At 32.8% G+C, this 27,592-nt stretch overlaps 1 protein-coding gene across 3 annotated transcripts; it reads left to right on the top strand.

Moving 5' to 3' along the window:
- LOC119070009 lies at positions 1 to 27,592 on the top strand. Of its 3 annotated transcripts, none has more exons than XM_037174285.1 (8): positions 1 to 63; positions 23,162 to 23,206; positions 23,439 to 23,574; positions 23,669 to 23,799; positions 26,564 to 26,751; positions 26,821 to 27,093; positions 27,164 to 27,280; positions 27,340 to 27,592. In XM_037174285.1, the coding sequence occupies exons 1-8, from the start codon at positions 16 to 18 to the stop codon at positions 27,455 to 27,457; spliced, it is 1,056 nt and encodes a 351-aa protein (XP_037030180.1). In that variant the 5' UTR covers positions 1 to 15; the 3' UTR covers positions 27,458 to 27,592. The 3 variants fall into 3 exon arrangements, with proteins under 3 accessions (XP_037030180.1, XP_037030181.1, XP_037030182.1); XM_037174286.1 differs by lacking the exon at positions 1 to 63 and adding an exon at positions 67 to 475; XM_037174287.1 differs by lacking the exon at positions 1 to 63 and adding an exon at positions 9,773 to 9,780.

The raw sequence follows: 27,592 nt of genomic DNA, 5'->3' as shown, positions 1-27,592 counted from the left end.
CAGGCGCCTCGCACGATGTTGGTTTTTTGGATTATCAAAAGCAATTTGCGGTATCGAAGAATGGTTAGTAAATTTCAAGTGGTCGGTTGGTGAACACTACTCATTGATGGTTAAATGAATTTCGTTTGTTTTTGGAGTGTACAAAAATTTCTGTTTTGATTTTTTTTATTTTTCTAAATTTTCGATAAATTACAAAAGTGAATTCTTTGATCTATTAAACGCATTTCGTGTCGTTAATTATTTAATTTTTGCAGAAAATTAAAATAAAAAAAAAAATAATTCGAAATTATTGTGACAATAATTTACGAAAACTTTTTCAATTTTTAATTGGTTTTAGTGCGCTAAACACTTTGATATTTCCGGATAACCGTTTGTTAACAATAATTTTTTAATATAAAAAAAATTGTGTTAGTTGATTGAGTGACACTATTGGAATATCAATTTCGGGATTTTGTTTTCTTTCGCACAGTCAAGTGTATGTATTGTCGATATTTTAATTATGCATCACTAATATGTGGGTATACCAAGAATTATTCGGTCACGGAACCAGCGTTTGAAGAAATAAGAAAAAAAAATCTAAATTTTTTTGAATGAAATTCTTTTTAAAGTGAAAACATTTGAGTTTGATCTATTCGATTCAAAATTGGGGAAAAATTTGTTTCGATTGTGTTTCACAAATCACCAATTAAGATGCACATTTTGACCAAATTGATTCATAGCAAAATTTTATGACACGGCTTGAAATGCTTCCTTCGAGCTTCGAGCTTAGACCCATTGAATCTGGTACTTCGTAAAGTATTTGATACAAAATCTCTTACTTCACTGGTCTTAACAAATGCTTTCAGGGCATATTTTTGGGAAAATAATTTTTGCTAAATCTTTCCAAAACTTGCTAAAATTTACTGGAATTTGCCGTTACAGTTTTTAACATTTAAAATGTTTCACTGTCAAATATATCTGATCAACCAGCGCTTAATATTTGAGAATTAATTCCCAAAAAAATCCCATTTTTCTTTGCTTGTTCAGAGTTTTTAAACGTGTTTAAACTTTTCCTGATGTTTTACAAAAAAAATGGGAATTTTAGAGAATTTTTTGGAGTTAATTCCCAAATATTATGTTCTGGAATTAACCATGGCATTCCCTAAAAAATGACATTAAGACGTTTTAAATGTTAAAGACTATATCAAATTTTGGAAAATCTTTACCAAACTTTAAGGAAACGTAAATTTTCCAAAAATAAGCACTGAATGCTTTGCTATATACAACATTGACCAAAGCTCATCGTCGATGGCAAATAACTAGCCGTCTTTAAAAGGTTTCTTGTACATCTTCAGTTTCATTCGTATTAGTAACTGAGGATGGAGCAAGTGGCCTTTAAAATTGGAAAATCTTTTCCCAATATTGTACAGATCGAAGAAAAGCTTGAAATATTGTCTGACGGGTTGAGTGTGGGATGACAATATTTTGGAAATTTCTTCTCGTACGCTTTTTCTTATTTTCCGTTCCTCTTTCTCACATGTCGGTACAAAGTTGGTTAAAAACAAGGATATAATTCGAAAGCTTCCATTATTGTTTCTAATGACACGTTTTTTCCAAAGGAAAGCAAAGGAGTATTACGATTGACATGTAATTCGATATGCGTCTAGTGGAAAACTTTTTTTTTCTTTTTTTCTTTTATTCTGTCTCCAACAGAAAGTAACCATCTATTCGGAGCCGCACAGACAGCATTTTACATTGTCTGATGAGTGACAAAAGACCAACCTAACGTCTTTATATGTACCCAATTTAATGAATATCTATTGCACGTGTTGGCGTTTCGTACCGGTTTTTCTGTCATTGTATTATAATTCTATTTACATTAATTTTTTGTTGTCGTTGGTGAAATAATAGAATGCGTTCTTAACAATTTCTACTTTGAATTTCTTATCCGAATTTAATTTCAATTATTTATTTACGTGTGAACATACCAAGTACGTTTTTATTTTGTAACCACCAAATTTCTTTGCTTTGTTATTCGTAGAATGCATAGTGGATCTATTCAGTTTTTGAAACATTTTTAGGAAGTGGTTCTATTGTAACAGAAAATAAACGAAATTTTGTCTCTCCGCATTTAGAATAAACATACAAATTCACTTGAAAAGTAATTAATATTTGTCAGATCTCATTCGTATGACTCAAGCTCTGAATAAATGCTTAATGCCCAGTCACTTTAAGTAATTTCCTGTGCCATACATAGCTCAATGATTTATCGAAATTTCTTGCAACTTCCATCCTGATTTTAGCAATTTCCTTTTGAGAACGTTTTTCAGTGGGATTGCAATTGCGTTTATCAGAATAAACCATCCACAGCACAAACATGAATTTTAAATTGTTCATACCAAAAGAAACATATCGCCAAAAACTGACAATCGAAGTCACTTCGAGTCCCTTACTTCTCTAGTCTAATGTATACATCCTAGACATTTAAATCGATGAAATGCCAAGCCAGAAATGGTTCTTTAATAAAAAGAATTTGTAGACAGTTAAATAACCAGATCTTGATGAAGATGACATTTCAACGAGTTCACAAATTAATTTTTTTTGACCAAAGATTCAGCATTAACATTTGATTAAAATTTTTGGTTTTGTGATGATATCACATTGTATGAACGTGCCGTGCTTCAGATAGATGTTAGTGAACAATAATAATGGTAACGCTATTAGCATATATAGCTCTTTGTAGTTCATCTCATTTAGACCACAAAGAGATTATTATATATTTTTGGCTAGCAGATTCTAGTCAGGTAGTTAAATGAGAATTAGTAAATTTTTGCGCCCGAAAGAAGAAGCAGATTTTCAAATTTAAAATGTTGGATCTCTATTCAATTGTAAGCAAAAGTATAATGACCTGTTCAATTATATCGAATCTGCTACTTCAATCTAAAAAAAACGAAAATCTTTTACTTCATTTGTTTCTACATAAATTTTAGGAATAAATTACCACACTAAGCTCATCGTCGCTATCTATAACAGATGAAATAACAGTCGATAAATGGTAAAAACGATGGTTTGTCTCGTGTTCGTGAAAAGTTAAGATTTTTCAGGCCAGGAGAAAATTTATTCTTTCAAGTATTAATTTTGAACAATTTTGGTTAGTTAGACATCCATTGTTAAAATGAGGTGAAAAACCATACGTAAAAATATACGAAATTGTATATGATGCAATGTACTGCTGACTGCAAAACTTGAATTTAATCCCTCGATATCAAACTAGCGATCTGTAGTACAAATTAAGCAGTCATATCCAAACAGGTTTCAAGTTTCGGGAAGTTTTGCCCGAAAGGCTTATGGCAGCGTGTTTGCCACTTTTCTGTCCAGAACTCATTATTACGCCACAAATATAATTCGAATTCCAAACTAAATCCGAAATCATTCGAAACAGTCCCATACATCCTATGATGTTCCATTCAACAAGACCCATACAGTTTTCACTTCCTAATTCATTATACAGACTGGTAAAAGCCGACAATTTTGTTTCTTATTCTTCTTCAACAAATCAATCGCTTGTGTTTATTGAAAACTGATAACATCAAAAGTTTCTTCTTCGTTGTCATTTTTCTTTTATTTTTATAAAAAAAAATATTTTTGTTCGAAGGTTACGCACATTAAAACCGAAAAGATATATGTAATTGCACAAGCGTGATATATCACAACTTCTGTAATTGCCCGTACCGTAAACATGTATGCATACATTCTGTTATCACAGCATTCTTTTGATAATAATATTTAATTACGTCCTATGTCTTCAAACATACTTGATTATGGTCTCGTTTACAATTTAATTTAAGTAAAGTAAAAAAAAAACCCAACAACAAGAAAAGAAAAACTTTTAAGGCTCTTCTTCGTAATACGTACTTGCGTATCTCAATACATTCAGTGTATACACAACACATATATCGTCTGGGTTTAATGAATAAATTACGAGTAAAATTACCATAATTAAATTAATCACCATTTCATACTATTAATTTATGGTAAACTTAATTATAAAGAGCTTAATTTCAGAAATAACAAAAAAACATGTGGTATCCCTTCACGGGTGGTTGGAAAAATGAACGCTTCATGGTGTTCCTATTCACACAAAAACGAATATCATCGAGATAAATCTTGACTACCTCGCGCACAGAACTCGTCAAAATTTGCAAATTTATGAAAAATCCTTTTCCACGCGTCAAAAACCTTATCCTTATCTTCTTTCACTTCTTTCGATACCCTTTTTTGGTCTACATGACCTTGATGTTTAAATTTTTTTATTTTTTGTATTTGCTTAGTGTATGTGACTGTTGATATTCTGTATTACCTTAGAAGTTTTCTCTGCTGGTCAATAAGTTCAAATTCAAATATATTTGAATAAAAAATCTATCATAGACCTCGGGATAAGGATAAAAAGTCTCGTTTTAATGTATTCGGCTTCAACAAAAATTACCTGAAAAATTTAACTTTTCATCCCTTATCATGTAAATAACTATTGGGCCTCATCAACATGTTTGTTGCTTGACTGCCTACTTGTTATTTATGCTGCACAATTACCAGAACTAAATCTACAAATTGAAGCCAACAAAATTTGTCTTAGAAACCTTTTTTAGATTTGATGCAACTTGATGTTTCTTCATCGCAGAAACATTGACCACTTAATTATAATTATGCATTGACCTCGACGTACTTGATTTGGTGTGCATTGTGTAGCATTATTTTATGTTAATGAAAAATCTAGTTCCTCAAAGTCTAATAAACATAAGTGAAAGGGGTGAAAGTGGAACTTGTGTAATACACAAAAAAGGAAAAAACTTTGTAACATGCGTTTGTTAGTTGTACTTGAAATGCAAAAAGTTTGCCAAGTAGCAGCACACTTTTTAATTGTCGTTTTTTTCCTTGTTTATTGCAACAAAAATTTAATTTGTGAACTCTACTAAACGTACTCGTTGTTTCACGTAGAATAAGTCTGTTACTTAAAGAGTCACAGTACAATGAACACTCTATAGATAGAAGTGGTTGAATCATGAACATCATAGCAGTTGGAATTTCGCGCGAGTTGGAATTTCCTATTTTTTACCGATGTGCATAAAGAGTTTTTTATGTGTGGGCGGCAAGCATATCGAATCTATTACTTCATTTGATCTAAGTATTTTAAAGAGAATGTTTTAAAATCTTTTACTTCATTTTTTGAGCATGCTTTTGGCTCTATAAGAACGTCTTAGTCAGCGCTTGCCGCTTATTTCTGAAATCTTTATCTTATCGATATTAAGTCTTTATCGATTACAGATGTTACAGTAGAGTGATTTTGATCAAAGATTATCATTATAGGCAAAACCTTCGTTTTATCATTCGGAAGCATGAAGAACGTTGTGTTTATCTCGAGAAAAAATATGAAATTCAAACTCGACCGATTTATCGCAGACTTCGCTCTTGTATTTCATATTTTCTCCTCTTGGTAAACAAATAGATTATTCGATACATCAGAATTCAGCCAAATCAACGTATTTGTACAAAAAGGATGTTACAAAGAAATTTCAGGTGACCTGACATTTTCATGTTGAACTGTTCTAATGTAAGCCTTCATGTAGATCAAATTTTTTCCAGTTTATATTCTATCCAGTTTTTGTTTTTCGAATTAGAAAATTTTTTATATTTCGGATAGGTACTCTCTAACGGTAGCTCTCTCTTCGGATAGCTAGACGGTAGACTCCCTAATTTGGAACATGCGAGCCTTTTCATCATGAACATATTTTAATGAAAATTCCTTACCTGTACACTGCAAATAAATGAGACGCTTCTTATCCAATTTTAATGAACATATAAACCAGAACAGAACTCGACGAATAAAAAATTGGATTACTTTTTTTTGCTCAATGAAAACGTCCTTCACCACTTAAAAAAAATGTTTGCTCTTCTTTCGTGTGCTCTGCAGTTTAATGCAATCACCAAACAACTTTCAAGTTCAAGAGCAAAACGAACAAAACAAAAAAATGCGAATTGATAATTGAAGATTGGTGCACAGTATCGATACAAATTAACAAAGTCACAGACGGTGAGGCTGAGGTAATGAAAGATGTAAATAAATGAAGATGAAGAATACAGCGAAGAATACACACACAAAAAAAACCGTGCATAACGTAAGAAAAACAAGTAGTGATCGTATGCCAATCATTCGAGTTGTTGTTTGATGTTCATATTGAGACTTTTTTTGTGATTCGTTTTGGTTTAATGATATTTTGAAAACTTATATCCATTTGAGTTAATTTTTGACTTTTTGTGGTTCAAAAATATTAAAATTAATTAACGAGTTTATTAACCCCTCCATATCGGGTCGGTTATTATGCTAAAATTATTCTTTCAGAAGAAAAATTTTTTCACAAACGACTGAGAATTACATCATTAACCAAATTTAATTATGCCGATTTGATAGAGTGATTTTTTTTTCTCGTATTTATTTATTTCATCTATTTGTGTGTATTATTATACCGTTAACCAGAGATTACTGGTGGAAGAAGACTCTCTCGATGGGAGATAAGTTTTTCACATTCATCAAAACTTTGTATTTATTTAATATAAATCAATTAAGTGAATTTGAATTATAATCTCAAAAAGCTTAAAACATAAACTTAATGATTTCGTTGTGATTAATTGACGTTGAATATGATAGAAGTTAAATTGACTTTTTTCTATTTCTTTTCGGAAATGATGATTCAATTAAACCGCGTACAACTAGCTAAAAGCTTATGTGTTCTGTTCCAATCAGAACAGTTACTTCTCATTATCGGATTAAAATTTAAAGTTCCTGAAACTTTGCAGCATTTCAAAGTGTTGTTGTTTGGCCCCAAATTCTTTGAGTCTTCCATTTATTTTTACATTTTTACATGGCAGTTCTATCAATACAGTTAATGACAATTAAGTTTGCTTTCATATATTTTACCAGCTGATCTACTTTTACAAACACGTTGCTTGTACGTCTTTATACAGGTGAAATAGGTATACACGCGTGGCAGTAGTCAGCCACTAACCTTTTCAACATTGGAAAGCATTAAAATCATGAAACATTTGTTTCAAGTATCTATTAGCTGATTCAATTCTGCATCGAATAAAATTAAAAAAATCTTCTAAAACTTCTAGAAGACAAAAGTCACATCATTAGTGTCAAATCACGGCAGAGTATACATCAACTCTTCAGACCTGAAATTTGGATAGCTAATCATGTATTACACTATATAAGAAAATACCAACCGGAGCCCTCCGTTTTTGTCGTCGCTCTTGATTCTGATTGCATGTTAGAGTTTCAATTCTTCCGTTTCAGTTAAAGTCACAGTTTAGAATCATTGAGCGATATGTTATTGTTTTAGTAGTTAAACGATCCAATTAATTTCCTTTTTTTATTTGACATTCTAAGTCTGATCAGTTCCGGTCAGGTTCAGATTAGTTTTGGGTAACTTGAAATTTTGCTCTAGAAATTTCATTAATTGATCTAAAGTTGGCATAAGCCTACCTAACCTAAATCTTAATTATAATTCTTCCGAATTCCTTCATTTTACTAACATTTTATTCAGTCTGCTTCATTTTATTACATTAAAATGCTGTGTAGATCAATCGTTGCGTCCTTTTGCAGGATGTTTGGAAGTCACTGAAAATAAACCCATCTGAAATGCCTAAAATAAAAAACTGAAGAAAGAAACATTTTGTCAACAAATAGAGCTTCTGATCTTCTCTACCCGCTCATGGTTCACGTTGAGTGAATTCTTCGGTTAAACCTTACCTAAAAATAAAATGGATCGATCTGATCATGATCCGAGGTCATAGTTTCAATTGCTGCCAGATTTCGTTTTCTTTGATTAATTATGGCTAATCATCTCTTATCGACAGCAGCGACAAAAATAAACGGTTAATGTACAATATAGCAAAATTTGTGTCAAAACAAATGAAGTAAAATATTTGTTTCAGTGAACGAAAGGAGTAACGTTTTAATCATAACATCGTAATACGCTTGTCGTTCGTTCAATAAATTACAAATCGAATGTCAGATATGTCCACAGGCTGATTGTGAACATGCAACAGAACATCTTCTACAATCGATTTCCCGACAGATTTAAAACGAGAAAATAAAGTCACTATTGATGATGGTATATGAAGGGAAAAAAAATTATTTAAGAAAAAAACTTATTCAGCTGGCTCAAGCAGAAAAAAAAGATTCAATAAAGTCAATGATGATATTTAATATTCTTGACACCGCTTCTAGGTCACCTAAACTGTGTTGCATTCATTTATCATCCTCACTTTCCATCTCCGATAGTTATTTATATTCCTTTCCTGTGTAATACCCATATTTATTACTCCCAATCGTATTTTACATAACCAGATTTTGATGAATTTCGTATATGACTTCATTTCCACTGCAATCGGAAAAAGGCTTATGTAAACGGTATACACGCACACCGAACACAAACATACAGTCCGGCTGTTTTTATTCATGAACGCAAAACAAAACTGTTTTATTTGACCATTGTTAACGTAAAAATTGCTGGTGACCAAATTGCTTGATTATTTATTCCTGCACGGACATCAATTAAATTCATAAAACTTCGATTTCGTGCAATTTATGAACGTTTTGACCATTAAAAATAATTCATTGCATTTTATTGGAAAATTTTATTGCAAAAACTCGTTTTTTTTATTAAAAGTTAAAAACTTTTGCCGTTTGTAAGCAAGACTGATAAATCGCCAAGTTGAGACATTTGGATGCCTTTATCAGCCGCCACCAAAATATCTTGTTTAATTTTTTAATTGAAAATGATAGAAATGGGATTCGATCTTCTTTTTAAGTGAAAGTTGAGATTGCTGATGGCAGTGCGTTCAATTTACCGACGTTGCAATTAAGTCCCATCATTACAAAAATTAAACAGTTTACAGTTTTAGGAATAACAGCAAGATGTATCTTCAAGGTTGTATTGTGTTGTTGTTGTAGGGATATTGAAGCGTGCAATTGATTCGTAAATTATAGACTTTGCGAATATGCTCTATGCAAATCGGTTATAGTGAATAATGGAAATGGTCAAATTTCACACACAATTTGACCTTATCGATTTATCCTTTCTATTTGGCAGTGTTTCGTGATGATGATTCATACGGAAATATGGGCTATTGTGCTAGTCATACAACCAGGGAGGGAAAATATCTGGATAAACACTTTTCGTATGAATGAAAAAATTGATAGCAATGTTTTGTGTAGTGTATCGCAGAGTGTAAATTTTCGCATGTTGGACCCATAGACGAATGGATTCAATGTGTGAAATTTATATCTAGAATACAGATCTAGACTTTTTCCTCTAACGAACTAAAAGAGTGGTACTATTGTAACGCTGGTGTATGCCGTTTAGCACAAGATTCTTACAACAAGATTCAAGTTCACAATAATCCTGATATATGATGATTTGAGTCCTCAAGTCTTAATATACCTATTAAGATTCAAGTCCTGAAGTCATGATGTGTCACTATAACACAAGACCTGATATATCAACATGACCATTCCTAGTTCATGAGGACGTGCAGGTTGTTATATAAAATCTGAAAACTTTAGTACTTTCGTGTATTGAGAATCTTAACCTGTCTTCAGGGACATCAATTTTTGTAAACGCCACGTATAATCTAACACCAATTATCAGTGTTACAACGCGTGTATCCTAAACGTAATGAAGTTATATCATCCACATTTGCCATTGCTGAACAATTAATCAATTCATCTCACAGTCAAGTGTTTTTTATAATTCATAAACGAAAACGACTTCCAGATTTCGCATTCATATGTTTATACATACAAAACACATTATATTCATTCGCATTTCGTAAAAATTAAAATTAATCCTAAATTATTACCGTACAATTCATCTCATATCCTCAGCGTGAATGTTTGATAAATTGCCATTTTTCGATATGTAGATTTGACATTTACATTATTTTACGTGTGTTTAGGTGATAAAAAAAAATTTGTATATATGCGAGATTAACCAGCAGACTGATTTATTGCGGCAGTTCGGAAGACATGGTCTTGATAAATTTTGTGTTGTTATTTATTGGTTTGGGGTGTTTATGGGGCGTACGAGTTGAGTACGGATTTCCAACTATTAAACACGATTAAAGGTATAATAAATTGTGTATTGTGGATAAAGTTAAGTACAATGTGTGTTAATATTTGCGATTATTCGTTGTAAATACACTCCAGCGACATATTTTATTGTGTACGCGCATAAGGTGCACGCATATTGAAGCTTTTAAAAGATAATTAAAAAATTGCCAATCAATTTTACTCATTTCTTAAGTCGCTGTAGTATGTCAGATAGACTTATCTTTAAACAAGTACGAGCTGTCGGTACTAGTGTGGCTATTCGCAGTTTTGAAATATTCCGAATATACATCACAGTGGGTTCGTAGAAAAAACCTCTTAAGTTTCTTTTTTTCCCGAGAGGATACACCCGAGGATCAGCTAGCCACACCTAGTTTTGTATCAGCTGATGAACATTTCACCGTTTGTTTACTTTCTGTTTATCCTGTTGTTCGCTTCATATGCGCGTGTATGACGAGTAGCAAATGATAAATGAACAGATGATCAGTTGTCCGCAGATATGGTCATTTCGAAAACATTGCCCGTATCTTAGTCACAGGTTTAAAAATGGAATTTTTACAATTCATGTGGAAGAATTCCTACGAAAATCGGATACTCACATCGTTCTAGGTTAAACTGCATTTTTTTATCGATGGACTTGGTTTCGATGAACTTTCAAACAAGAAGTTTAAATTTAATTCGGTTGGGTTTTCTCACATCTATTAACATTTTGTTTCTCGCTAAGAGCAAATTACCCTTCAAATAGGATTTACCTTTCCTTCCTGTTACTCACACAAAAAACTGTATGCAGCCAAATGAAACGAAACACCACACAACACCTTTGGTAATTATTGTGGTAATTAGATAATATCCTTGAACTGCATTCATGAAATTTTAAATTATCAGAGTCCGTGAAGCAATTAAATTTATGAACATTTTTATAGCATGACATTTGAATATAAATTCCACAATTGACATTATTTTTGTCGTCGTCGTTGTCTTCTCGTATTCTTCAATATAATTCCTTGGAAGATAACATTTCATATATGCCCACTTAATAATAATCTTCTGTCGATGACCTATTCATGCATTACATTAAATTATGTTTTAATCTATTTATCACGAAATATTCATTGAAATTCCTGATCCAGAACAACAAAAACCTAGCTAACAGGTTTTTGCATTCACAATTATTCAATTTTTGATGAGATTTAAAGTGCGTAAATGGTTTGTCTTTTTGTTATTAACAAATTGAATTTTATAAAATTGTTTCTTAGTATACGAAAATATCGCTTTGCATTTTACTGTTTAATATATGATTTAAAAATAGAGACCGTACGTCGATCCATACCGTGACGTAATGCTGATGAATCTCGATTCTTTGGTGTGAGGTTGTCACCATTTTTATTGTCTTTTTTTTTAATTCGATTAAAAATTTAATTTCGATTTCAATAAAATACGTGACCTGTATGTATGTTGATGAATACAAATATTTAATTAAAACCATCGACTTTGGCACACTTTTTTATTGAAAAAAATGATACTCAATTAAACTACAACAAAAAAAAATATTTTCTTTGTGATGAATTCTATATTTTGTGTACTTCAGTGCGTAAAAGTTCAGTTGATGAATTTATAAATTCATTTCCGTACATAAAATCCTGGTTGTAGAATTACAATAGCGTGAGGCATCGTCTGCTTCCAGGAAATGTTTTTTTTTCGTTACATTTTATGCGAAAGGAAATACTTTGAAAATTACCTGGCACAGGTAACATATAAGATTATATGTGACTGATAATGTGTGAAAGGACAATTTGCTAGCTGGACTCAATCCGAATAGCTTCAATTACAAGTCTAGTGCGTTTTCACTGAACGCACTTAGAATCTCAATGTTTATATTGTAATATTATCCTGGATAAGAGCCATGTAAGTTACCTGCGGCAAATAAGGTTCTTTATCTGCAAAAACGAGCTAACAATTGGGGGACACATTATTTATTTATATTTAAAACAATATCTGCGGCTGATGACTTTTCCTAACATTACCATCAAAAGATATTCTTATTGAAAATATAATCTCCTAGTTGAAACAGAAAGGTTTGCATGATCTACAAGAAGGACACAAAGGATCACCAGATCTGTGGCTTATAATAAATGTGACAAAATATGAACACCTTTTCTGCCAAAGATCCCATTTAGATACTTGATAGGGGAATAGCTATTAATTCCATTGTTTCAATTCGTTTTAATTGCATACAGCCACACACGCGAAAAAAAAAGAATTTAACAGAAAAGAGAATGAAACAATGAGTTTTCTTTCGAAATTCCTTTAATTTATTTTTTTTAATTTTCATTTTATAATTCAAAATTATTTTAATGGTGTGGCGCATTGTGTGTTTGCACACAAAGTATACATTTTTCAAAATTTATGACTAACTTGCATTTATCTGAAATATTTTAATTGATATTTAATTATATGAATTTATCACCGAATGAAATATGTACCACCGGGCAATGTAATTAACATATTACAAGAATTTGAACGTTGAGTTCGTTGGCCTTTTTTTATCAATAAACATTTTTTTCGCATTTTTTTTGTATCTTCTTCTTCTTCCTCTCATTATTGAACAACTTTGATCATATCGATCGATTATTTATTTATACTTTTTTTGCCGCTTTTTTTCGTAAATAATCAAGTTATAGATAAATTAGAATTGGATGAGTTAAGTGTTTGCTCTATGATCATCATTGACTTTTTTTTGATATTTTTTTTTGATAATTTATTCAAAATGAAAATTATTGCTGCAAATTCCTTTCAGGCCGTAAATTTAATAGTTTACTGACCTTTCAGAATTGTTTTATTTGTGTTTATTGTGGTATCCTTTAGTGCTACGTCTAATAAATTTTTTCCCTCGCACATAATTGTACCTATATACAGTTGATTGAAAGAGACGTTGGGTGACTTTTGGTTTTGGAAGGCAATTATCAAATGGAAAAGTTTGATTCTTTTATATAAAGACAACAACGTTATTCTAGACAAGTATCATCTATTTCTTCTTTGGGTAATATTTCAGGTGCCCAATAGATGGTGATTTATAATCTTTAATGGTTTTTGATTATTTTGTTTAAAGTATCCTCTAAGGTCGCGTAACGTCAGTCGTCAAAAAGAAACTGATTAGCTACTATGAGAGTTATAAAGAGCATTTATCAAATTGAAGTTACGGCCTAGCTAGAAAGTACAAAATTTTAGAAATAAAAGGTCTGAAGGACAGTTCACTGGACATTTTTTGGGTCTTCCATCAGACTCTGAAGTTTAAGATGTAAAAACAGTAAATTATATCTATGTTAGCGTCCCTTACAAAACAATACATAATGTATAGATTACCCAGAGACAAAACTACCCGCTACATGTCATTGGTTAAACTCTTTTGTGTCAGTGCAAGCAGTAAATTTTGAAGCCCTGGAACTGAATAAGTACACGAATATTTTACAATTTTTAGACAGGATAACAGATAACTTGATAACTTGATATTTTTGACGACAAGTTTTCATTCAATGACCATGTTGACAATATGACGCGCAAAGCCTACAAGATCCTTGGATTTGTGTTTCACTGTGGAAGATATTTCTCAAGCAGATCCTCAATGACCCTTCTGGTCGTCCTTGGTCCGCAGCCATCTCGAATACTGTTCAACCGTCTGGAATCCTCATTATGCAAACGCTATTGAGCAAATTGAACGAGTCCAGAAAAAGTACACTAGGCTGTTCTATTGCCGATTCAATATGACCAATCCGCGACCACCCTACGACGAACGTCTAAGAACATTGAAGATGAGATCATTAGAGACACGCCGATTAGAGACTGATGAGATTGTGCTCTACAAACTGCTGCACCATCATATGGATTCCTCTTTGACCACTAAGATCTCATTTCACAGGCCTGTGAGAACTATGAGACGTGAACCAGTGTTTTATTTACCGGCTATGACGACAAACTACCAAAAAAATGCGCCGATATATAGGATTCAACGCATTTACGTCAGTTTATAAAGCAAGTGAGAGGATCGTTTGAATGGTGACGTCACTGCTGTTTCCCTGGACTTTTCAATCTCTCGATGGCATTTTCTGCTTTCCATTCTATTTTTACTGTTTCATTATGATAATTTCTTGTTCTGTTGTAATTTAAAAATAGACTGATTTGTTATTGGACCGCGAGGTCTGTTAATTGCTCTCAAAACTTGAAAAATAAAATAATAAACTGTCGAGTCCGTTCCAAGTTCCAATCAAACACTGAAGGTTGACAACACGAATCAGACCATTATTATTATTATTATTACATGCTTTTGTTTTCCCTAGGATCGAAAATGGATTATTACCTGGGGAAAAAAAGAAATTCGATTTAGGTTTCAAAAACATGTAATAGTATGTTGTCTTACAAGTAGTGTAATGTTGATTCTTACAATACGTGTAACACATCATGCTTTGTGCCAAAAAAGAATTGAAATAGACAAATGCCCCAAAAAATCATAATTTTGCATTTTCTGAAACGAATGCTGTAATAACTCACACAAATTCCATAACAACACTGCTTTGAGTGTTGAAATATCCCATCGGTATAGTTATCGGTATATAGAAATCCGTCGTATTTCAATTCTCGGTGGCACAAAATCCGTTACATAACTCGGGATAAAAAGTTGAAAAGTCTCGTTTTCGTATGTTTATTGACCTCGGCTTCGCCTCGGATCAACAAAATTCACACGAAAACTCTACTTTTCAACTTTGTATCCCTTGTTATGTAAGTAGCTATTCTATGTGTAATTAATAAATGAATGCTTTGATTGAGCAGTGCTCAATGAGTACCCTCTTGGGCCATCACTCTCCGTGTATTCCAAGCCACAAAAACATTTTACTTGATTTACCTGGTTCTTTTGAGGTGAATTAGTCAAATTAATAAAAACAAAAATTTAAATTAATTTACATAAAATAATCACATAGCTTGTTTGTTGTTGTTCATTCAGAACAAAACACAGGACATTTCTGATGAAACTATTTTTTTTCCGTGTGGATTTGCAAGCAAAGCAAAGGGATTTTCATTTTAAAGATGTAAACCGAGGAAATCCCAAATTTTGATTACTTTTTTTAAAAACAATGAACGAGGTCTGCTTTTTTTAATGATATTAAAATACATGATCGGGAACTAGAATTTTCTCACAACGAATTTATCAAACAGAAATATAAGACTCATTGAAAGACCAGCCGCAACCCCCATCCTCTCTCTATGTACACAATCAACTATAACGAATAATTTTGTGATTGTATCAAATAACATGCGATGTGAAAATAATATGAATCAAGCGATAAAAATACATTTTGTGGAACTGATTACCACTTTTTACTGAAAAATTGTCAGTTGATGGTCATGTAACATTAGCAATGGCACTTTGGCATATTTATTTCATTCTTTCAGAATCACAAGATTTGTTTTATTTCTTGTTATATTTATCTACCCAAAATAATTTAAATTTGAACATTTCACAAACTTATCTGTTACACCCCGATAAAGTGAATAAGTAAATTACTGAGCTGTTACTCACACAATTTCGTAAAGTTCCTTTTGACCGAATTTACAATAAATTTGGTAATAAATGCTCAGCCGCAACACTGCTGTACCGGTTTTATTTGTCTTTTTTGCGTCTATTCGTTCATATAGTTTTTGAATCATGATCTTCTTTTGTAAAAAGAACTTATTTACTACAAAATCTTTTACTTCATTCGTTTTACCGCACGGCTTTGAGTATATAAGACCAGACCATCTTAATCACTTCGCTTACTTTGTCATTTGTGTGGATAACAGCTGGTTATCAGGTTAGCTGAGTATCTAAACGCGCTGATGAAAAAAAAAAACTAGAAAGAAGGGCATTTTCTGCAGATTTGCTCCCATCAGGTATCATTGGAAACCTTATAGTAGCGACAAGGGTAGACAGTTTCTTTCGTCATTTAGTTACTTTATAGATGCAGATGAACAATCAGTATTTCGCCAAAATATTCCCATTTCTTTATCTTGAAAAATTTTGCTAGTTCCGCTCTCGGTTCAATCTGATAAATTATTTATTCCTATTTATGCAAATATCCACCGTTGCTCTAAGAACAATCTTATTCCTACATCCTACGAATCGTTATATTCCTCAACACTTCGTATTATTGAGCGAACTAAATGCGAGAAAAATGATTTTCCACAGATTTAATTTAAATGGGAAATTGTGCATTTCTTACCAGGAAGGTTTCTCAGCCTGACTAAAGTGAAAAAAACATTTTTTTATCATTGTTTAAATGACTTGGTTGGTGGAAATGTTTTGTCACTATATTACGATGATGTTGCATAAATTTTGAACTAATTTCTCAGGATTTCAAAACTTTTCAGAAAACATATATCTATTGTGAGTGCGCCTAACGCTCTTAAATCTTCATATTAGTCATACTCAGAATGTCGAATGAAGTACTTGAATTATGACAATGAGTTTTGACGAACTACTGTACTATGTACGTTGAGACCCATGATTTTGATATTTCGGGTAAGAAATGGAAATTTTTCGTATATTTTTTCGCAAAATTCCACTTTTCATCCCTAGTTACGTAAAGACAGACCTCGTCTCTAAAGTAACGTTACCGTGGTCATATTTTCTCGATTTGATTGTTATACCTTACGATAATTTTTTTCGCCCGAAGCCTGCTTTGCCAGATCAGCCGAACATGAAGACAAGAGTTAATACCTCTGCAGTAACAACAAAAAACTCTCAAAATGTTATTTATATCAATGTGGAAAAATAATAATTTTTTAAACATTTTTATTTACTTTACGATTCTTAATAGCTAATTAATTTCCACAAATGAATGTTTAATAATCGTACGTGGTATTCGGAGTAATATATAATTTCAGTGTTATCTATATGTATTCAAATGTGTGACGTTTATGGTGGGCACGAAATGTGTTCTGGGCAAAGTTGTTGGATTTTTTCTTCTCGTCTTTCTCTCGGTTTGGTTTATTTAACGATGAGAATTTGAAAAGAGGTTTTTGAACTTTTCCCGTTTTTTTTTCTGTCGGAAGATAGTAAAAAATTTACAATTTTTATAAAAAAAAATCTAATATGGTTTATCGTTCTTCTCACTAAATGCAAATTTTTCGGATAAATTTTACACAAATCTAGACACCAAAAAATATGTGGCAGAAATCATGTAATTTTTGCCGAATAAGGAACATTGCTGTTTGATCGTGAATCGATTAAATGAAGATTATTTTGTGAACATTCGTTTCGAATATATAACAACACTTTGATAGGTCAATTTGTTAAAATAAATATGTTTTTCTTCTTAATTCTAAATTAATCTACTGCGACGATGAGAGTAGGTTTAACGACTTGTTTGCTCAATCTTTTTGTACTTGGTACACCGAAAATAATAATTAAATTCATCACACCTCAGGTTCACCAGCAACAACAAAAAAAGAAGTGCGACTTTTAGCATATGAATATTTTCATGTAAGTTATTGTTGTTTATATGCATATCGTAAGTCAGTCAACTTCTACCCTCTGACAAACAAAATGTAACATTGTTAAGGTCAAAGCGAACATTTAAAAATTCGCCATATCTTCCCATACGAACGGAATATATCGTTCTGCTGAACCGCATATAATTCGGATGTTGACCTTGAGTGAAAAATAATATCGCATCAATAATATCGCCCATTAAACTGTTCGAGAAAGAACGCAAAATTTAAGTCTCCCTGTTACCGCCACACATAAAGATGAGCGCAAGCTCGCCCGGTTATCAAATGCTATAATCTCCGGTGGTTTCCTTTTGTATATTGTGTGTTGACGCATACTTTTTTGAAACGCCACAGATTCTCGTATTGCTTTTTTGTGGGTTGATTTTTCGGAATGACCCAGCCACATAAAAAATTGCATTTTAATGTGTTTTTTGGGCTGTAAAAACGTATCAAAAATTTGCATTTATTTTACATTTATTCGGCTGTCATAATGGTAATTTTTATTATTGACAAGGTACACAAATTTTGATTCGATTTTTATGTGCATAATAATGATGTCTGTGTCATGAGGTGGTCAAATGTGAATTTTATTATTGTAAATTGCAGCAGTTGCTGATTTATTGGTTTGAAATAAGATACACCGGAATGTGAACCAATATTATGGTGTTCATGCTCATAAATCATATCAACTTGATCTTCTTTTTCTTAATTTTAGATGAGATATAAATGGATTTAGTCCTACATGCCGTCTAGATGTGAAATGCAAGTGGGCATAAGATCTTTTTTTGTGAAAAGATTCAGGTAGTGAAACATTTCTGATCAAAGTCTCTTTAGGTTTTGGGCAAAATTCGTAGAAATATACTCCACCGTTTTAATTGTAACCCAAGAAGTCTATCATGTAGCTCCCATTTTAATCGTAGTACAAATGATAGACGGCAGATCGAAAATAAGCATAAAACGGTGAGTTGTGGAGTGAAAGGTTGAAATGAAATGGATGTGGTTGAATGAAAATGACAACATTTTTCGATTTTCTTATCGTCTCAACCGCAGTTTGATGACAATGCTGTCCACCACGAACATAGTAATCTTTACGTTCTTCTAGTCGGTAAATGCAATATTGCTGATTTAATTTTTGCATGTAAAGTGTACCACGTAACGTGATTCAAAATTTTTATTTTGTCCTTACTCGTCAGAATAACAATTTTGAACCACGGACGTGATGCACTAATAAATCTGTACCTTCTTTCGTTGCAAGTACTTTCAACATGCAGATTCAAAGTCCTGTACTTCTTTAGTTTGATTTAAGCATTACAGACAGAGCTTTTCAGAGATGACATAGCTGTATAGTGGCGACTTTTTTGCGAACCCTGGAATATTCCTACATCAATTTATTTTTTAAATCACATCTTCTATGAGTCGCTTTTTACCCAAACAAGTTTTAATCACTAGGCTAGAGTATGTGAAGTCTACCAAGTACGATAACCTTAAATGCTACATACAATTTACCGAATTCTCTTAACATCCACCGTATAATACCAAGCGCTATTATTTCAAAATGAACTAAATTAAATTGTGCGGTGAGAACCAGCTTAACATGAACATTTTAAAATCCTGAATATTAATTAAAAATGAAAAAAACTTCGCACATCTGTGTCCAGTCGTTCATTTAAATGTATGGTTTGTTTGCTATTAGCAGCAATGTTGTAGCATCTATTTAAGGATAAAAATAAAATCTCTGTTTATGGCTTCGTGCGAGATCAATTACGAAATGTGTCCCCATGTCTACGGACATATCATTCGACAAGAGTTAATCTTTTCTATAAAAATGTAAATGAAACGAAACAATTTGCTATTTGTACACACAAACAAACGGCACGTTGCAATTTTTACCCACCGTTGACAGCAAACATCCGAGCAAATAAAGTCATTACACATTATTACCTTTTGATTCTCGTAGGTAGTTGAAGGTATTTAGAAGAATGATGCGAGAAGAATAGAGGAAAATTCGTATGACTGGTAGTTCTGGGTAGAATTTTTGTTTTATGTTTTTTTCATGGACAGTCCAAGGCCATCTCGAAATCTTTCAATCAATTTTAATGAAACACTGCCATCGATTGTTGTTTTTCCGGATGTAACATCACTCATTTAGTGGCATCATTGCGTGATAGATGCGTGCGCGTTCTCAGTTTGACGCAGTCCGATAAACTATGATCAAGTTAATGAATTTTACGATCAGCCGCGGTCACTTTATAATTAGAGACCTTCAGTAAAATTGAAGAAAAAAATGGATCTAGAATAACTGCATCTTTAAACCGCCTCTTATCTCGTCATATCTCATATGATCAATGCTTTGGTCAATTCCGCGGAAAATTCTATTCAGAGATTTTAACCGAAAAGATGTGACGGAAACAAGTTACCCTAATGCAATAATATGCTAATAATAATATGTATGGCCTGTAGTAACACTATAAAAAGTGGCAAGCCATGTGTTTATTAGTATGAAAGGTTTGTGATCAGCTAAGTTAATTAAAAGAACTTAATAAGAAATACAAAGTTAGGGAGTTGCATTTTTTACGTTCAGATCGATTGCAACTAAATTAGCAATTATCATTTAAACTGCCACTAAGTGGAGAGTGTTTAGCGAGACTAATAGTCCCATCACACAATGGAAAAATGTATAATTTAACAATATACGAAAATGTAATAAAACTTTAAAATATAAATTATAACAAGATCAAAACCGGTAACGATTCTTCTTTGCAAAAGGTCAGTGATATTCTGTATCAATATGTTTGAAATGAACGGCACACAACAACAAACAAAAAAAAATCATTAACAGAAAGTTGTTTAGGAGGATCATGTGTGTTGTCTTTATTTATAAAAAAAATAATTATTAAAATAAGATGACCTTGTCTATATTTTATAGGAATACGTAAATGAGCCGCTATGTGTAGAATGGAAGATATGTGTTTTTTCTTAATATTCTTTTTGTACTTAAAGAACAAAAAATTTGCGACTAAAGAGGACGCGTTATATTATTATCTGGCTTACAAGCGATTCAAGTTTTCTACTTGTGGTTATCGATTGATTTTTTCTGTTTTATATTAAAAAAAAAAGTTGTTTATTTATTACGTTGAACACACCCTCCTGCAACAGCTGTAACATGTTATTATTATTATTATTATTGTTATCTTCTTCTTCTTCTTTTTCTATATTGATAATCTTGTCACATTCTCATTTAAATAATATTAAATTTGTATTGTAATTGCGATGGTAACATCAATTTGTAATGATGATAATAATTGTTTCGTATATAAATATAAATGAGACCCAATCATAGTTAAGTATAATGCGTATAATGGTATTGTTATCGGAATTCTATGCGGCATAAAATTAGAATGTACACTATCTGTATGGGAGTCTTAAACGATCGCTCGAAAAGAGTCTTAGACACGTCATATGTTATCGACGGCGAATACGATTGGTTGTTATTATCTCATATAACAAAATGTATGGGGTTGTACACAAATTACGTGATTTCTTAGGGGGAATTCAAGAAATGAAAATGCTTTATAATACTTTGGCTATTCGCACATTGTACGAATAGTCAAAGTATAAAAAAATTGACTATTGGCACAATGTGCGAATAGTCTATTCTTTGCTATTCGCACACTGTAAGGTAAAAACATGAATCCAAATATTATTTTAGGGACAATAATCTTTCAGAAGCTGAATGGAGAGATGATGATATACATGACCAGAAGAAGATCGTCTCAGAAAAATTACGTAATGGTAGATTTCGAAACCAAATATTATTAATGTATTTCTCCAGTCTTTATATCAGAATATTAATTAGATCAAATAGTCAGCCAATATTAACCTTTTATGAATCGTATGGTTGAGGTGTTTGTTTTGTTCCTACTTCATTCTTCTACAGATTGTGTGAGGGAGGAGTTTAGACTGATGGAGTTGAGGAATTTCGCGCCGCGTCATTCACAATAAACCACAAAGTGACATTTTCCTTATACAAAATATGTCATTTTGTCAATTATTGTGAATGACGCGGCGCGAAATTCCTAGCAACCGTAACTAAATTCAACTACAAACTGTTAAGGGAGGATTTTGGCTTGTTCCTACTGAATTCATCCTTCTACAAACTTTGCAATGAAAAAGTTTTGTTTGCTGAGTATGGATGTAGTTTATTTCGTTCCAACTGAATTCATCCTTGTAAACACTGTGTAAGGAAGGAGTTTGGTTTGACACAAATTTATTCATCCTTCTGCAAACTGTGTAAGAAGGAGTTTGGTATCTATCTACTGAATTCATACTTTTACAAATTGTATGAGGAAGGTGTATCTTTGATCAAGTGAATTCTTCCTTAATTGAATGATGAAGGTGGACGTTTTTTTTACTGAATTTATCCTTTGACGAAATGCGCCACATTTAGTCATTTTGTTTTATCTTGACAAGGGGCTACTTCCTCAGAATGTGCGAATAGCGAAGAAAAGGCTATTCGAACATTGTGCGAACAGTCACTTTATAATACTTTGGCTATTAAATATTTGGAAGTGTTATAAAGTAACACATAGCATCTACCTTCAAGAAAACTAGACTGTCAAAACTGAAGTAAAAGATTTAATGTGCGTCAAACCATTTATAAAAGTAAGCTAACAAACAAAAAGTTTTCTATATATCTATACTGTCTGTAGGGACTATTTCTTGGAAAATATTTTCACACACTTTCCTACGTTTTTCCAAGTTTCACAAAAATATTTTCTGGGAAAATCTAGAAAGATTGTGAGCTCACCTTAAGCGAAAAGATGCAATAGCATTGAAATAAGCCTCTCTTACATGCAAACAGGACCAAACAGTCAAATCTCGAGACTCTCGGAACAATATGTTAATGTTACTTTTGAAAGAGGTATTATTGTTCGGCGTTTCGTGACGTTTGAGTTTTATAAAGTTGGGCAGTGACTTGACATCGTCTCGGTTCGGTAAAAGTTTCATTCCCGTAATTTGTCTAATGTACATCTGATACACTTTGCTGGGTAAAATCAAAAGTTCTTTCCAGCAAAAGATAACGAAGATGAAAATGATAAATCCTTTAATTTCTGGGGAATTGTCGGATTACATTAAAACTCTTGCGTGGATCATGTGTCATGACTGCTACGATAAACTTCGAAAATTGATTTAATATTTTAGTTTTTCTGTTCAACATCAAACGAAAAATATGGAAATTGAATTCACTCCTGGCACAATAGCGACAATATTAAAGTTATAGTCTTCAGTGGTATGACCCTACTGCCATCTCGTCTTTTTTTTATCCATTATCGATAATGAACACTCCTACACAATTTTGCTCAATGTTTTCACTTCAATTGTTCCGAAACCAATAGACTGGTATCTTGCATTGGTGTGATTCTAGTTGTTGTATTGCATATTATCCGTCTTGGTTTGTCGATAACTTTTTTTTATATTTCTTTTCTCTTGCAGATGCATAGAACATCAAATTTGATTGCTTTCGTCAGTATTGTTCAGGTAATGGAGTATTTCGATTACATATATACATCGAAACGAGTCGTTTACAGCGCTATAACCACATAAAAACATGAATATCTTTCACGCAAACATTTTTCATTTAAATATCAACTTAACAGCAGTTGTAATGAATCGTTCAACATATGAATCGAGACATTATAAATATTGAAATCACGTAAATTTGTCAAACTACATTTATTAAAACGTTTCCATTTCATTACATCCAACTAAGGTCATCTTCTTATCATCACCAGCAGACGGACATGGACGATTGATGGATCCACCAGCCCGTAATGCTATGTGGCGCTTTGGATTTCCCAATCCGGTGAATTACAATGACAACGAATTATTTTGTGGTGGTTATGCCGGTTAGTGTGCAAAAATCTCGTCTCGCCCATTCATCTTGAATGTGAAAGGCAACGTATAAATCAATAAAAATCAAATTTCGTGTTTTATTTCAAGTTCAATGGGAACAGAATTCGGGAAATTGCGGAGTTTGTGGTGATGCTTACAATTTTCGCAGTCCCAGACCACATGAGGCGGGTGGTGAATATGCAAAAGGAATTATTACACGGTTTTATTCAGCTGGCCAGGTAACGATTCGGAACAGCCGTTCAAATAACTAATCCTATTTAAAGTCGTTTATGTAACATTTTAAGAAACATTTTATATCGTTGAGGGTATACAAAGTAGTCTATTTTAACACATAAACAGTGCAGTAGAATAGTAGATTATGAATTTGCATCTCTGGCCGAAATGTTTATTTTGACGATTTGGAAGTTATGTACCGAGCCGAAGGCGTGCTGCAGAATCCAGATCGTCAAAATAAATACCGTTCTGCCGAGAACAGATAAATCGAGAGAAATATATTTGACCTAGAGATGTAAATGCGAAATTATGTTTTCCAGGCAGATAGAATCTTTTACTTCATTAGTTTGAACAGACTATCATACCAAATTTTCCGTTGCTTATTGCTTAAGTTATCGTCAGGGGCGCCGACTTCTAAGGACAAGCGAGGCTCGGGCACCACTACTCGAATGATGTGCACCACTACATCTTTCCAGTTTTACTTGAAAGAGCACCACTACTCCCAGATTCGCTTGTTGTATGAGCGAGCACCGCTACTCTCATACACAAGTCGGCGTCCCTGGTTATCGTCACTATTCATAGCTAATCCACTCAAATAACCGCAATATCGATAGCTTATATGGTTTTATCACTACCACGTGTATGTGACAATGAAGACCGTATAAGACAAGAATGAAGAGTAAAATATCATTAACCATCCTATCAAATAATGTCTCTCGACTTTCGTAAAAGAGCTTGATGTTCGTATTTGCCTTTTTGTGTTGTTTTTCTTGGTTTGAAGATATGCCTTATAAGCACTATCTGTGTTGGTATGAGTGGACCAGCTGGTGAAACAGCCGAGTCAAACTGAACACCTTCGAAGAACAATAATTCTCGTTCTATAAGAAAATGGCGATGCACCCTTTACATTTTATTAAAAAAAGTTTCAAAAGAGCTTTTCAATTTTTTTTTTTGTTTTATTTCACCTTCAAATCTGAAAGAAAAGAATGAATGAATGGCTTGACCATAGAAATCAACTTTCATTTTCCAATGTTGATGGGTGGCATTTTATCAATGATCTCAATTGAACAATAATTTCCCGGAATCAACCGAGTTTTTGTAGTATGAAATTCTTCAGCTGATGGAACGTTATGTTCAACGACAAAAAAAACTCTGACTGCGCTTATAAAATATGTCGATTTGCAACGGTTAGTATACGTTAACATTAACGTCCTTACCGCATTTTCGTACAATTAATAATGAAAATAAAAAATTTTCATCCACACCAAGTTTATTGTCAACAAGTCATCGCTATGTTGCCAATGATTAAAAAATTAATCTTTTTAATATTTTGTTGCAAGATAATCTCTTCTCTTCTTGAAACCGTCTTCGCTTTTTTTCATTTTTGTTTAAACGCTGGATACACCAATTATATTTATTTTCATTTAACATGATTTCTTAAAGACATTATTTTTGTGTTTTGTATAAATCAGAGAATTTTTTTTCTGCTTTTGCATTGCTGAAAAATATGTGCTAAAGACTCTGTGGTACTCGGACTCTTGAAAGAATATTGTATAAGCGAACTGGTTCAGCGCACATATATGAATATATATATATTGACGTTATGTAGGAAATGAAGCCACCAGCGGAAAAGATTCACTTTTCATATCACATAAGAACTGAAACAGCTAACCAACATAAACTATAACGTAATATTCGTCCAATACAAGATGAAGAAGAGGAAAAAAAAAACCAAAACATAATCCAGCAGAACACCAAAACAGTCAGTTCGTATTCTCGTAAAATAAATGCTCCCTGTCAATAAAATAATTTTTTAAAATTTTTTATTTATTTTATTGAGCATCATGGTGTGGTCGACGGGCGTAATTGGTGATTTGTTTTGGCTGTTCAGATATTTTTTTTTAAATGAAGGTGTAATTTACTAATTAATAATGTATTGGGTGATTTGTTAAATTGTTATTGGACTTTTGGTTCTGTTAAATGGATATAGAGAATCTATTTATTATATGTATGCCGGCGACGCGAACCTTGAGACGAAACCGATTTATATGCTCGCTAGCGAATTACGTAAATCAACATGAAATGAAACAACAATCCGACCCAAATATCATTTATCAATTTGAAATATTGTCGCACATTATCATCGCTCAAATTTGCGAACACTAACGTTATACATTTATAGGGTACTAAGTTGACGGCAAATATAATGTTAACAACGCAAAATGAGACTAATCGACATAATCCAGTTTCCACATGAGTTGACTTGACCACAATTAATTTTCCTTGCGTGTTGTTTGTTCTTGGTTCCCACAGTGAAAATAAAAGTTATGATGTGCGAAGCTTTAAACAAGATAAAATAATTGGAAACGCAAAATTTTTTTATTTTAATTTTGGAATTTTAGACCTGTATGTACACATACGTTGATTAATATTGGCCGCATGGAATTTTAATTTTAATGAATAAATTAATAAACAGCATAGAGCATTGGGTATAAATGGACAGAGTAAAGTTTATGGGTGTTCGAGGTGTTTTTTAAATTGATGCTGGATGGAAGTACCAACAAATCAAGATATTGTTGGAATCGGGAGAAATATTCAAATTAAGACTTAACAGCTACAGTTAGATGAACACGAAATGACACAATACGATCTGTAATGTCTTTGGTCATTTAAACTAATGAAGTAAAAGATACTTGCTATCAAGGGACAGATACTAGTTAGAACAACAGAATTTAGTCCAGCCAACTTAAGTCTTCACCTTTTTTCTAGGAAATCGATGTGGAGGTGGAATTAACTGCAAATCACTACGGTAGATTCGAAATGTTTTTATGTCCAAACAATAACCCTGCCCTAGAAGCAACACAAGAATGCTTTGACCGTTATCCACTTACACTTTCTGGGTCAAGGGAACATCGGTTTTACATTCCCAGCGAAACGAAGAAGAAAGGCACCTTTAAGTAAATTCCCATTTTTTTCGCACAAATTGAAATTTTCATTATTTTCACATTGCATCTGTCCTAACCTAGCTATCGAGTTCGTTTACCACCATATGTTACATGCACTCAATGCGTACTTCAATGGACTTATTACACTGGAAATATGTGGGGGAAATGCGCAAATGGAACTGAAGCTGTCGGCTGTGGTAAACCAGAAACTTTCCGAAACTGTGCAGACATTGCGATCACCTCTAATACTGGCGGGCTTCCACCAATCTTTGTAGGAAGTAATAATCCCTACTTGTTGTATTATAAAGATTTACGGGCGCCGTCAGAACAAAATGTATTCCCATTGGTCGTACGGTAAGAAATCCATCAGTTTTGGAGTAACTCTCCTCGAATATTCAGATAAAAATAATGTTGATTGTCGCAGGGACCAAGTTTGCTTGCCGACTCAATTGTATCAAAGAATACCCGGAATGGATCAATGGTGTCAACAGAACTGCTTGCGATATCCGCCGAATTGTCCCGAAACGGTTTGTCATTGCCCGTAAGTTAATTTAGTAATTGAGTTGTAAACAATAAATACAAAACTCAAAATTCTTGCAGTCAATCCTGCGATGCAATAGGTGAATTGGAAGGACGTGACGGAGCTGACACATACTGTCAAGATGCGTGCATTAATTACCCATCGAAATGTCCAGCTGACCGATGTCGATGCTATTAGCGAAGCAGTTTCGTTGCATTTCTCTGTCTTTTTTTAAATCAATTTTTTTTTGTATAAAATGTCCAACCTGCTCAAAGAATTCAATTTTTATATTTCAAATGAAAATGGTTCAATTTTGTGAACTCTGCCATGAAA

This window comes from Bradysia coprophila, assembly GCF_014529535.1.
Source record: "Bradysia coprophila strain Holo2 chromosome X unlocalized genomic scaffold, BU_Bcop_v1 contig_44, whole genome shotgun sequence".
NCBI lineage: Eukaryota > Metazoa > Arthropoda > Insecta > Diptera > Sciaridae > Bradysia > Bradysia coprophila.
The sequence above is the reverse complement of the archived record's forward strand: the minus strand, read 5'-3'. Positions and strand labels throughout refer to the sequence as shown.